This window comes from Lonchura striata, chromosome 2, assembly GCF_046129695.1.
Source record: "Lonchura striata isolate bLonStr1 chromosome 2, bLonStr1.mat, whole genome shotgun sequence".
NCBI lineage: Eukaryota > Metazoa > Chordata > Aves > Passeriformes > Estrildidae > Lonchura > Lonchura striata.
Window position 1 is genome coordinate 64,587,571 of NC_134604.1, and position 14,620 is coordinate 64,602,190.

At 35.8% G+C, this 14,620-nt stretch overlaps 1 protein-coding gene across 1 annotated transcript in view; it reads right to left on the reverse strand.

The window, feature by feature from the left end:
* FREM2 (FRAS1 related extracellular matrix 2) overlaps positions 1-14,620 on the reverse strand; it is a 118,512-nt gene that overhangs the window by 45,163 nt on the left and 58,729 nt on the right. The window contains exons 3-6 of the mRNA XM_021526624.2: positions 9,320-9,466; positions 6,924-7,154; positions 4,139-4,264; positions 3,025-3,276 (exon numbers count right to left, since the gene is read on the reverse strand). Coding sequence (XP_021382299.2) covers positions 3,025-3,276; positions 4,139-4,264; positions 6,924-7,154; positions 9,320-9,466 — 756 coding nt within the window. The remainder of the gene's footprint in view (positions 1-3,024; positions 3,277-4,138; positions 4,265-6,923; positions 7,155-9,319; positions 9,467-14,620) is intronic.

The window sequence follows — 14,620 nt, forward strand, 5'->3', positions numbered from 1 at the left end:
CCCCAATTAAACGTTTCAGTTGCCCAGAATTTAGTGAATACACTGCAGTTCACTAGAGCATGCCTCTTACTTTTTTTATAGTCAGGATTATATACCAACTATGGTATTTTACTTAGACCCTAAGGGCATTCTCTAAAAATAAAAGACTTGCATGTTAGGTGCTGATGGTTAGCCTTTCTAGAAATAAAGAAGACTTGGATGAAATAAAGGACTTGGATGGTAGGTGCTGAATGTGTTTCCTAATTAACCCACACTGAATAGCAGAGGAGATAAGGCAGTGTTGCTAGTGCTGACTTGAGTTGCATAGGAAAGATCTCATATAGTATTATTAAACTTTGACCTTTGCTATTTCTGTTGTTTGGCCTGAAGAACTCAATGCATAATGTTAATCCAGTCACAGTTCTTGTAGATGTCACCTAATGACACACTGTGACATTTGTCCAAAGAAATTCTGTTAAGTAGAAGATGAATTTAAACAAACAATGAGAAATATGTATCAGCAGATGTGAATTTGAGACTAAAGTGGACAACAGAATTACAGCATTACTACAGCTGACAGGCTATTACAAAGTAAGCTTCTACCAACCTCTATCTTAGACATCTTCTGAATTAAATCTTACTGATAAAAGCTAAAGAAAAAAAAAATTAACATACTATGCTGGTATAACTTAGTAAAATTAATTTTAAAATCCTCTGCTTATTTATGTAGAATTCAATCATGACTGTCAGGGTGCTAAATTGCACACACCTTACATTAATATGTGCTTGTATATATATAGATATATCTGTATGTGTGTGTGAATAAATAAAAAAATACACAAGGTGTAAGCTATAATTGTCTACTCTGTAGTCTGCACTCTGCTTTTTATAGGTAAGGCAATGCAACAGATGTCAGATGAAACAATTACAGACTATTAATGCTTTATATCTTTATGCAAACTAAAAAGAATGTGGTTGGAAATTTTACTGGTAAGTGAATTGTTTTTGCATGTGCTGGATTTCTTTGTTAGAATTCTTTCACTGTGAGAAGGAGTTCTGCCACATAATTTCAAATACCACATATGCAACATTTTGGGTGCAAAAAGAAAAGTGAATGTTTGCAAAAAAGTGTTCCAAATCTGTCCTTCAAAGACCCCTTATCTTTCAATACCCCAAATATTCTTTACTCTTACCTACAAACATAGATATTTCAGTTGCTAGATAATGAAAATATTCTATTCTAATTTCCCAAATACTTCCCCAGCTTTTTCAATAAATCCCATAAGATTATTCTTTGCTAAATTAATTTGTATAGAAAAGTCTGTAGCTCTGAGGCAGCTTGTGCTCATAAATGCAGAAACTTAAACCGAACAGTGTACACAAACTAAATTACTTCTCCTGCTTTCTAATGGCAGTGTTAAAGGAGATTTATCATTAACTTCCTTAATATTTTGTGTGCACTTCATAAAATATTAAGTTTTGTACTCTTGTGATTGGGAGTCACTGAGATTCCCACTGAAGTTAGATGGTCTAATTTCAGCTTGTCTCTGATATTAACTAATGTCTTGGAGAATCATTCTCTCCATCCCAAACTCTCCCTATGTATATTTAAGCAGTCAGAACACTTTCAATTTTTTGAGTAATCAGCTTCTCCATGAATACATATTTTTAATAGCTACTCTCTACTCTGTAATGTACAAACTTTAAAGTTCATGAAATCATCAAAAATATTCATACAAATCAAACTGTTGTAGAAGCTCCTAAATTAATAAATTTGTGTTTCCTATAATAGCAGAGTCAGATGAAGAATTCTATTTTGGCTTGCATTCAATATATGCTCTCCTACTTTACAAGACTTGTTTTTTCAACCTGTTGTAGTCATTAATGCTATATCCAAATGCTCCACAGAGAAAACAAAGTCACCTGTGTCACAGGATTACAGGTGAGAAATTTCAGGCAGGTTGAGTATTTATGAGGCAATTAGATGAGTGCAGACTTCCTGCCTTGAAGAGCTGCCTTTTGTATCCTTACCTAGAGAGAAATCACTGTGCTGATAATAATGGTCTGTTTTGGTATCAGACATTCAAAGAGTACTGTACTATGTAATTGCTCCCTTTAGTCTTTAGGAAATATGATGGTGTCACAATAGATGGTTTATGGCCTTACAGAGAGGACTCAAAAGCTTATCAATAGTCTTATCTCAGAATTTACAGTTGAGATGTCAGTCTCCAAACTCCACACATAAATGGGGCAATTGTACCAGGAAGCTTTCATGCTATTTCTCCTAGAAAAAGAGCTGTCACTCCAATGCTGAAGCATTAAAGGAGAGGCTTGAGGCAGCAATAATACATGTATTTTTGAAAGCAGTTGGTGATACAGTCGATGATTCTACTCTGTCTTAGTCACACCCTTTGTTCTAATCACCACCAGAAGTGTATCTTTCAAAGCAATATCTTAAAGCTATTAACCAGTTGAACAAATGACATAATCTTGGCAGTGTTTCCCTACAGAGGCAATTTCTAAAGCAACCTTACTCTTATCTGAATATTTGCTTTATTAAAAAGACAAAGAGAGCAAAAATGGACACTTACACAGAAATTCAAATGCAGCATCAAATCAGAAATATAGCTTTCCTCTTGGGAGCTGCTAGATGGCTTCTGCCCCATCAGGGCCTCCAATAGGGCCCTTGCAGCATAATTGAATGAGCCCAAAGCCTTTGCAGACACAGCCTCAGAATCACAGAAACTAGGCTGCCCATGCAAGGTGACATCTTGGATTACATCTGTTAATGTGACAGAATAGAAAGGTGCAGCTCCTTGCTCTGAGTCCCTGCTCATGTGATTTTGTCAAACAATAAAATAGCAATACTAAATACTTTCAAAAATCTGCATAGCTTTCCAATAATATTTTCTAATCTCAAGATGGAAGCAGCATGTGTTTTTACCAGCAGGAAGAAAAACAAAACCCACATGCTGATTGGATGTGATGTTCTTTGTAGTGTCTGTTCTGCATTGGGAGTATCACTTCAATTATATGATATCTTACCATCATCCTTGTCAGGTACAATGGTAATGCGAGTGCTTGGGAATTCTGCACCAATTCTTCCACCCATGGGCATGCTCAGCAAAACATCAAAGGTCTCAGCCTCTTCATACAAGGAATCATCTATGATGACGATCCGACACGTTTTTTCTCGCTCGTCTTTGTCAAAACGTAGAATGCTGTTGTGATCCTCTGGCCTGGATATGTAGTCAGAGTAGGAAAGTACAGAGGTTGGGGCCGTGCCAGATGCTGTTCCTGTGGCATAAAAGGAAAACAGTCACTATACATACTATGGTTACAATGATCTCCTCACAGAGGTGGAATTTTATTTTCATTATCTTTGAATTTCTGTTTACTTTTTGGTGATAAGCTGTAAACAAGGTCAGAGGTCCACGGACTCATTTCTGAGGTCTCTACTATTTCTGTATATGAAACAATGGATGAGTGTGGTTCTTCAAATCATTTGCACCTTTCCAGTCAGAAAGAATATTGCCTATCACAAGAGGCAGACTGACAAAATAGCCCCTGTGAGGATTACCAGTTAATTACCTTATTATATTTTACCCATATTGAAGACACCAGTGGACTTGAACAGACAGAATGTCATGAAAACAATTTATTTGGATTCCAGATCACTTTACACAAAATATTGCTTCAGCTCTCCAGATAAAAAATAAAAATGAAACCACGGGTGTAGAAACCCCATGCCCTGCACATGTACTATTAGTAAGAGAATGAAAATCAGAGGAAGGACAAGTGTGACAATTAAACAATATTATTTTGCATAATCTTTTTCAAGATACAATCACTGCAGTGCTTTCAGTTCTCATCACTTTCAGATATAAGGGGTTGCATATAAAAATCTCGCAGAAATATAAAGGACACAGATCCTCTTCAATTCTCCATGATGATTTTTAAACTGTGTTCAATAATCCTCTTAGACAGATTGCAGAGATGAATACATTTCCAGTTGAGACTGAAGATATTTAGATGAAAAAGTAATTAGCAGAGTTATAAACAATTTTATTATAAAATAGACGGAATAAATATTTTTAAATTTCTTTCTCTTTTCCACTCTTGCCATTTTTTTTTTTTATTCTATAGTTGGTTCTACTACCTTGTTGTGTGTAGCAGATGACCATCAGTTCCTGACTCACATCTCCACTTCTTCTGACTGGAATAAATAATTCACCAACATCTTCTTCAATAGAATAGGTGGACTGAGGAATAAAGACTGTTGATTCTGCAAAGAAAAGAACCTCATAAAGTCATCTGTACATTAGCTGAGAGCATTTTTGAATATTCTAAAGTGCAACAAATAACTTGCATTTATTGGCAATGTCGCTAAACTGTCGGTAAAATTTGAAGGGTAAGAGAAGTAGAGTTCCTTAGTACTTCAGAAATGGAAAAGAAAATAAGATCATTAGGTCTGAATTTGCAAGTCCTTATTAAGTGGTCTCTAATGTGACAAATTTGTTTATCTAGGGTTAATGGTGCAAAACACTGTTTGGAGAATTTGTCCACAAAGTCTATGTTTTTATTAATTCCATGGTATTTAGTTATTAACTGTTAACTACAGAAGTATCAATAGCATAGCTCACACACAGGATGTGGTTTGCCAAGATCATTCTTTAACCTGCTGCATCAAGATAACCAGAAAAATAATTTGGCATTGAGGAGCAAGGTTGAGCTTTGACATCTTACTCTGACTTGGACATTTGATTTGAGTTGGTTACATGCCTACACTACTTTTTTACTAGAAGAAGACCCAGCCAATACAGTCAGTGAAGTCTGAGGAGCAATCTCACTCTAAAATGTATCATACAAAGGGATATCAGATCTTTTTTCAGGGGAAAAACCCACTAAGTTGAATTCTGAACTCCTTCATTATTTTATGCTCATATAATCAGATTGCTGGGTTTTATGCTGTTACTGAGATTCAGGATCAATTTCGTTCTTGTTCTCTCAAAAACTCAAGAACAAAAGGTGGCTACACACACAATTACAAGGCACCTTTACAGTTTCATTAGTGTGACTACAACCCAAACAGAATATAATTCTGCATAATATCAAATTAAGTGATATCAGCTGACTACACAAAGTAAATTTTTCATCATTTCAGAGTACTTTGGCAAACAATGTTCTGAAAATTGTCAGGTAACTTCTTTGAAAACATGTTCCAGGTTTTAGTTCTCCAATACTTTTAGCATGACTTGAGGTTAAAAGCCTGCCTTAAAAATGCTGTAATTCAGGTTTGATAAGACCAAGACTACTCACTATTCTAGAAAGACAAAAATTCAACATGAAAAATATCAAATCCCTACTTTTTTGTTTTACAGTAAAGCAAAAGGCACCACTAAAAAAAACCCAAGTGATTTCATTACTTCTATTTCTCCCTTTAGAATTTAATTGGCAAAATAAAAAACTCTAAGCTTCCAAAACATGCAGGAATCTGATTTATTTGGTTGCCTCTCTCTATCATAATTATTCAACTAGGAGTAAAATGGCACTATAAAAGTTTAACAGACCTTATAAACAACATAAACGCTTGGAGGAGAATGAGCTACAGCATCACAGCTAGTTTAAGAAAAATATATCCCTATGCAATCTATATTTCCAAAGAAAAATTAACTAAGGTCCCATACCCCAAGAGGCTGATACAGCTTCCTGAACAAACTCACAGTCTTGATCATAAAGCTACACAATTCAAATCAATGATTTTTTCACTGGAAGAAGAATAAAACTCTTGTTGGTTCTTATTCAGTGAGCTTGGTAAACCCTGAGCTTCAAAATGCTGTTAGGAAACACAGCTCTTTCCTCAAAGTTCTCTCTCTAGTTTTCTTCTAGGTAGTCCTTGATTTGTAGTTATGCATTTGATTTGCCCTCTGCAACTTCTCTTTATATATAATGATACAATTTCTCTGGGACTGAAAAAATTTTATTTTTATGTAAGAAATACAAAATACTGTTGTTGGCATAAAGAAGACTCAGTCAATTACTTTAACTGTGCTATCTAACTGATCATAGAAAAGATAAAGAGATTTAATACATTTTCAAGTTATTTCTGTGTCTCATATATGCTGCTTTTCAAGTTAAACACTATTTTTCTCAGTGATTAAAAATGGATGTGAGATAAGCTCTGGTTTAACTTGCATTTGTAACTAGGAACTAAGATACTTCTGATAATTTCCACACCCAACACTCTTCAAATGTTAATTAGGGAAGATCATATAATTCAAGTTGTTACAGTTGTCCAGTACTTAAAAGATTTCTTAAGGACAGATTGCTTACAGCCCATGGGTTCAAGTTTCTGGATGCAGCTGAAAAGATGCAAAGCAATCAGAGCATGCTCTACTTCTTTTTAAATATCTTTTAAAATCCGCTTATTTCTTAATTTATATTTAACCATAATTTTATTTGTTCTTGACACAGCGTGTGCTACACTTGGTCTAATGAGCTTTACAATTACTGAGCTTTTCAGGTTCATATCAAGGCCTAACTGATACAAGTAGTTTGCTCCAAGACTAAATTTGTTGTTATCAACCAGCCTAGACTTTCTTGTACCATCCTCTCCAACATGAATTACCATGGCACAGTAAATCAAGTCAGCCTCCAGCCAACTCTTCAGACACATTCAGTCTGCAAACACATTTAAGCCCCTAGAAATAACATATAATAAAAAATCGCGGGTATTTCATAAAAAAACATGCTATCTGAGTAAACCCTTCAACAAGAACTTAAAGTGATAGAGGATAAATGGCCACCTGATGCCCAAGCCAATCTTCAGAAATATTTTGAGGACAGTAAACCTTTAGTAGCCACTGTTACTCACAGCATTTGCCCTCCAGTTTATCTTTTGGTATATGCACATATTAGCAGTACTGTTCTAGAAATGTTCTCACCATCTCCTGGGTCAATAATTTCCACTGTGGATGCAGCAGGAAATTCCAGAATTGCCATGACGGGCTCGGAAAGAACAATTTGAAAGGACTCAGAATGTTCATGTTCACCATCGCTCAAAATCCGAACTCGCCATGTAGCTAAGGTTTGACCAGGATTAAACTGTACTTGCTTCTGGGCTTTTCCTCTGAAGTCTTTATCTTTCTTGGCAGTACCATCTTTGGTGCTAATACCTGTTAAAATCAGAAATTCAGGTCATTATAAACATCACTGGTAATTTTTCTCCCATTGTGTCACATTTAAAAGACATGTAGAAAAATATACTTTCCACTACCTGAGAACTTTCAAACTAAATCCATTACTCTTGACCAATTTTATATTGGGTGTCACGTATAGAGGTTGAAAAACTTTACATTTTCTGAAGTTATATCAAATTTCCATTTCCCCATAATTCAATTATGGATTTCCAAAAAGGACAGCCTTTTCTCTCCATTTTTAGCCATCTAGGTTCTCTTCTTTTCCAGAAAATCTAAAAAGCATCCTGCCAGAAAGCCTAGAAAATATTTATTTTTCTTAGAAAAAATAAAAACATCCCTGGAAAGTTCAGACTTTTAAGGGAAAGCTAAGGAAAACACAGACACAAAGGAAAATATACTGTATAAAAATGAAGGAAGGTGCAAAACCTGAACCATTGCCCTCATTGTCATTGCAATAAGAATTTTTAAAAATTATGATCCTCTTATTTCCGTGTTTGCATAATGACAATCATTAGGTTAAAGTGAAGTTGAAGTGCAAATCCATGGGAAAAAATCCAAACAAGTAAATCCAGAGAGATGGCACAGGCCTTCCAGCCTCAGATTCAGAATGCTCTGAAACAGGTTTTCACAGGCATTTCACTCCCACTTTAAGGCTGTCTGAAAGACCTTCATGGAAATTAGACAGTATTTTAGAACTGTCGCCAACTCATGCGTTTGGCCTTGTTTAAATCCCACAGTTCAGCTGAAATCTTAAAGGCTTTTCTCAGGTTTTCAGAAAAAAAAAAACCTTAAAACTTATTCCTTCTCTGTTTTTTCTAGCTGCATTATTTAATGCATTGAGACATATGACCTTTCCCTACAAACCTTGCCTTTCTTTCTGCAGGCTTGTGACTTGTCCTAAGTCATAGCCAAATTTATATAACCTATAAGCCTTCAGCCACTTTGGCACTGCATACTGACCAGAAAGGCCAGTAAGCATCTTGACCAATATGTTTTATACTCTTTCCAATTCTGTAATTCTATTTGCTGGATTAAGGGAGTTGGAGGCACGTTACTCAAATTGGTTTTGCTGATTTTTCTGTCAGCTCAATACTAAAACTGACCTTAAATCCATAGGTAGAAAATTTTGTAAACAATCTATCTGAAGGATCAAAAGTCATATCAGCATTTGTTATTCAGAACCAGTAATTAACTTAAACCAAACATTCTTAACTATGTATTTATCTCTTTAAAATAAATATATTAATAAAGTTGGTTCACTGTTCAAACCTGAATCTTTTAAGTAAGAGCCTGTTGGTTAAGGTCTATATACCCTAAATCTCATGTTAAAATAGGTGTCCCTACTGCATCTCATTACCGGAAACTCAGATTTTTAATAAGAAAAAGCCCTAAACAGAAACTTGCCAGGTAAATGCTTACATATGTCTGCAAAAACAGCTTTAAATTGAGTGTTTTCTCTAAGCAGTATAAGCTTATTATAAGTTTCAGTGTGAAATTGTACAAGGATAATGTTCCCTGGTGCAAATGCATCAGAGGAGGAAACAGATCCAGAAGCTAGAAACAGGTGTGAGGTTGCAGGATGTGATAACACAACCTTTTTTTCACCTTTTCACTCCCCAGACACTGCAAACAGTTTTCAACACCTCCTGTATCAGCCTCAGTTGGCTGCCAACATTGAGTGAAGAAAATGAGCCTAATGCTTGTAGCTGCTGGTCAGACCTGCTTACAACAGTCTTCCTGGAAAATGATACATGTTTATTGTTGTTTTTTCAATTGCTACAACTCTATTTTTTTATCATTATCTATTTTTTCATCATATTTCTGGACAGGAACTGCATTCTGTGAAACAAATAAACAGTGGTATCAATCAAATCAAAGAAAGAAAGACTATGTCTTCAGTTGTTTATTCAGAAATTAATTGACAGAAGACAAACACAAAAGGAAAAGTTTCATTTTTTAACTAAAGAAATGATATACATAGCATATAAAAGATACACTTGTTAATAAATAAACTTATTCCTTGGAATATAGTTTTCTCATCGTGAAACAGCAGCCATAGGATATAGTTGCACTGATACAGTACATCAACTGCCTGGGCAGTGATTTATAGAAGCGACTGATAAGGTTAGAATTGAACTTACTTATAAAAGACGTTTCTCCCAGGTAACCTCTCCGTTTAAGAACAACATCAAGATACTTGGTGTCTTCATTTACTAAGTAATACTCCTTTTCTAAGGAGATCCATGCCCAGTTTAGGCGAAAATGTTGATTCTTCAGTTTATTGCCTCCTGCAAAACAAAATTAAAAATATATATTTATAGCATTTCATTTTTGTTAAAGATTACTTTGTCTTTGGAGGTTCATGCAAGCTTGTATCCTGGGTAAGACAGGTATCTATCCGGACATGACAATCCAAGGGTTTTAAGGATTTAAAACTTAGAAATTACAAGTAAGGAACTTAACCATAACACATTTGATACACATAGGTGTAAATTTTTTCTTAAATGTATACAAATATAGTACATTAATTTTCTTATTTCTCAGGAAAAAAGCATCAGGCATTAATTAAAATGTATTTGGGGGTGCCTGTATATCATCCTAATGGATGTGCTTTTTATTACTCTAGACTTCTGTAAGTTCTACAGAATAAAATAAGCTGCTCAGCTCACTGATGGCAGATGCTCACTCAGCAACTGTCTTCTGGGAATGCTGGCCTGTTTGGGAGACTGTAGTCTGATTTCCTTCCCACAAGGTGCTGCTACAGAACAAGGTTTGCTCAGGTACCAACTGTCTTGAATATGAAAGAAATTTCTTTTAGAAATTAGCACTTCTGTACCCAAGCTGGTGAAAAAAGTGAACAGCAGAGAGACATATCTAAGCATTTAAATTAATTCATGGCTTAATTACTGGAGGAAGAGACAAATGAAGGTTGGTTTACCCCTTCCAGTTTCTTCCATGAGGCAGCCACTCAACATGCTTTCACTATGCTTCAAAGATAAGCCTCTATGTTTCTTTATTGACTTGCCTACTAGAAAAACCAGGAACTAAAGTTGTGCAATCTCACATGGAGGCAAAGGTACTGTGTAAATGAAAGGAGGGAAATGATTACTGGAGTATCTCCCTGCACTCCTCACCCTGTTGCTCCTTTCTGCTCTTTTGATTACTATTGTTTCTGACAAAGGGGAAGGCTACAAACACACATACCAGAAACTAATGAGCACCAGAGAGAACCAGCAGCTATAGAGTTACAGCAGTAACTACAACACCACTTACATTAGGTTAGCTGTATGTTATGTTTTCCCATTAGTTTATGGGGACAAATGTAACAGAATACTTCTTTTTCTCTAATCCAGTGAGAAAAGTAATTTCTGCGCCACCCTTGAACACACTGCCCAATTTGACCATAATTTAAGAGAAGGATAAAAGTTTCTGACAAATAAAAAGGATGGAAATTTACTGTCTTTTAGAGGAGAGAGAACCTATTTGTACCACTATTGAGGAGAAATACTGCTGCATGAGCTTACTACAAATGAGAATGTCAGGTATTTGAAACTGCCAAGGTAAAGGAAAATTTTCTAGCAGAGTTTGCATCCTTTTAAACAAAAGATACTCTAACCAGAGGATAGAAAACAAAAGAAAACCTGGCATAAATTGTTCTCTTATCCAAAAAACTCAAGGTTAAATGTGCTGTGGACAAATGCACACAATCTACATCTTATACAGGTCCCTTATGAATGAAATTTAGGAAGAAAAAAAGCATAAGACAGGCAATAAAAATACTTATTATTGTCTTCATTCCACTTATTTCTTGCTTTCAGTTGTTTTTTTCTAATTTTTAATAGAATGAAAAAACCCCAACAACCAAACAAAAAAGTATATTTCTTAAGGGGGTTACAGCAAGCCTCCATTTTTACAGAACTACTTCTGTCCCTGAAATATATAATGTTCACCTTTTAGAATGTGCAATACCAAACCCATCAGCTTTAAAAAATAATATAGGTATATTAACAAAATAATATAGGAAAAACTTTGTGTTTTCACTTTGTGCTTTTTTATGTCCAGAAGACATGTTTTCTGATTTATACAAGCCATTTCACAGACCACTGTCCCACAGAATAAAACTGCTGTCCTTCTTATTATTAGCTAGTACTACTTCTACTACTACTACTACTATTATTATTATTATTATTATTATTGTTATTATTATTATTATTACTACAGACCTCTAACAAAACAGAGCAGGAAGCATATGATATAATTTACTTAATTTCAGGTATTTATTTTGGGGCTAGGAATCCTAAACTGTCTTTATACCCAAACCCAGGAAAGAGGCATTTTGTAAAGCTATGACTTAATTTAGGCATTTATTTTTTAATAATATTAACTTTGCCTTGAAATATGCAAAAATATTTGCATTTTTCTTCAGCAAAAACTCCTCTTGTGACCCTTTGCATTGTAGACACTTTCATTACAGCCATTTAATGCTGGGTAAGGTGAATTCCCCCCTGCCTAATCTGGATGAAACAGCTACAACGTAATAGAGCCAAGCACCACACAAACACAACACCTGTGAAGAATATCAAGAGTACAGCTTTCAGAAAACAGCACATGCCACTTTTATTTGGTTCACTATTAAAATAAGTACGTGCCCTACAATAATATTCCTATCAGCAGGTGGATTGTGCACTGCTCACAAGCACTGCCCTTGGGCACAGTCAGACATTTAGGTGCTGGGCAAATCATCAAGCTACTGTGCCCCAGTGACAGTTTTGCTTTTATTCCTCTTCCAGACAAGTGCTGGCAGTACAAATACATCGGATGTCCAGAGAGGGAAGCCATTACTTTTAAGACTACAGAAAAGGAAGGAGCGCAGTGTTAGAACAAGGTAAATCCAAAGGAACTTTGCATCAATGAAATGTGGTTGGTAAGATGCTGCTAAAGTGAGGCATGAAAACTCATCTCCAAAATTTTGCCAGAGAACAGAGGGCAGCAGTGGCAAATCAGAAGATGCTAGATGGGAGGTGGAGCAGTGAGATATTAATGAGAAATGACATGCCAAGAGTTGTGAGACATTTAGAAACTTTGTAAGGAGCTGAAGGTTAGGATCTAAAATGAGTCACAAAGTGACTTTATGACTGAGGCCTTAAGAACAAAACCCTCTGAAAAGGTTTGCCTGTACATGACAAGTCAAAGATAGATATAATTTGGAATTGGTCTTTATAGAAATCCTGTCAGTAAATTGTTTGCCTGTCAGAAAACAGTGGCGTATTATTTTTGCACAGATCATCAAACAAGAAATGCCTAAAAAGATCAAGTAATCTGGAAAAACCAGATTCAGTTACACAACATGAATAAAAGAGGAGGGGGAGGAGGACTTGGTCAGTCAACTGTTTCAAAGAAAAATATTTAAATTAATATTCCCATTCAAGCATTCATCTTTCCAGCCATACTGTTCAGGTATCTTAAAAATATAATCCTCCATGAAAAAAAACAGATTAGATTGTCAGAATTTTTTATCATGGTGCAAAGAGCTCAGAGAAGGAAAGAATCTCTCCCAGTTTTCTCCATAGATCACAGAGCTATGTAAAGACAGTGTAAAAAATAATTCTAACATTAAATTGTGTACCTTGAGCACTGTTGACCTGGCGGGCCAAAAAAATGGCCATTCTGTAAGGAAAGCCTCATTGTAATTTTTCTGTCCCTAGGAGAGTCTCCAGACCCTAATTCATAAATAAAAGCATATAAATGCAGCTCAGTATTCACTTATTGACATAACAGAAATTGATGCAGCTTGATGCAGATATTGACTTCCCTGCTGAGTGGCATAAATCAGAGATTAATCAGCAAGAGTGCCTACCCTGCATAACCACAGCCACACACACACATTGTGTGCACAAGATATGTCTGTACAAACACAGCTATCTCGGACCTGTAGAGCTCCAAGGTACAATGTATCTGCTCTCTTTAGTCATTAGCTAAGGTTGCTTAATGGGGGAAAAAAACCCAACCTATAAATTCCTCCAGGACAAAGAACATATATCAAAAAGAAGAGAGTGGAAAAAAGCAACCAGTAAATAAAGCACTAAGAAAAAATAATTTCTTCAAAGCTTTTTCTACTGGTCTTTTCTCCTTCCTCTTCTTATTTTGCTTTCTAAATAGTCTGCAAAAGGATGTTACTAAGGAGAATCAAAACAGCTGTGATGTATTAACAGTTTTCCTACAGTTCAGGAATCACTGTACAGCAGTGCAATACTTGTTGACTTGTTTACATGTCCACCTGTCTGTTGCACACAGAGGGAAGAACAGGAAATCGTCCATTTTGAGACATCTATTCCATTTTTTAATCTTTGATTGCCTCTTTTGTATCAAGGCAAGTCAGTTAACATACACTGTTGGGATAAAGTCCCATCAACAGGTTTATTAGAAGCAAAATCTGGTACAAAATGCAGAAATTTTAGTTCTCAGCATTGTGATTCCCCATTTAGCCATGAAGCTTCTGTGAACCTCAGCACTCTCCACTTCCCCACGCTATTTCCCTAGTCATTCATGTGAAGTATAAACCTATTTTTACCAGAATACAGGAGAAACATATAAATCCTAGGTGATTCTGCTAGTCAGAATAAATACATAGACCCAGTTCAATGCACATAGTTTCAACAACTCTGATTTGCCATACTGTGTAATGGTCCCAGTACATTTTAGCTTCAGGTTAAAAAGTCAAAGGCCTTAAGCAGCTATTTTTTTTCTGCCTAACTATTCCCTCGCTCTCATCCCTACCACTGCCCCTAGCAATAAAGCGGACAATAAATGTTCTGCTCTCAATGCATTGAGGCAGCACATCATTGGACTAGACCTGAAAATGTTCCTTCCAACCCAAACTAATCTGATTCTATGATCAAATGCTATTTCCTCTGCTATCAGAAAGGGTATATACTGTAAAACTGCCTTAATTTCATATGGAAATTGCAGAAGTTAAATGCCTAAGTTAACCCAGCACACCACATGTGCCACTAGAAAGTTTTGAACCGACTTTAACAATGCATAAGATAACCTAATGATATTACCCGATTAGAAAAGCTTTAAAATGCTTCATGGTTTTAAGTGTCTTTCAAGTATATTGAAATAAATCCCAATTACTAAAACAACGTGCTGGACTGTGCCCTCTCCTGTACTGCATCTGCCACTGTAACTCAATATATTTGCAGAACAGCCAAAACGAACCCCCTAAACCTCTCCCAAGTGATTAGGGTCTAAAACAATGCTTTCTCTGAAAGTCTCATGAGAAAACACACACTTCCCAGCATTATGGACTTAGCTTGCCTGGAGTATAATTGCTGGTATCCAATGAACTGCAGACAGTTTCCATCTTTCAGTACTTTCTGTAACTCTTTTTCATTTTATGTCTACCCCCAAGAAACAAGTTGGAAGGGCCACATTTGACG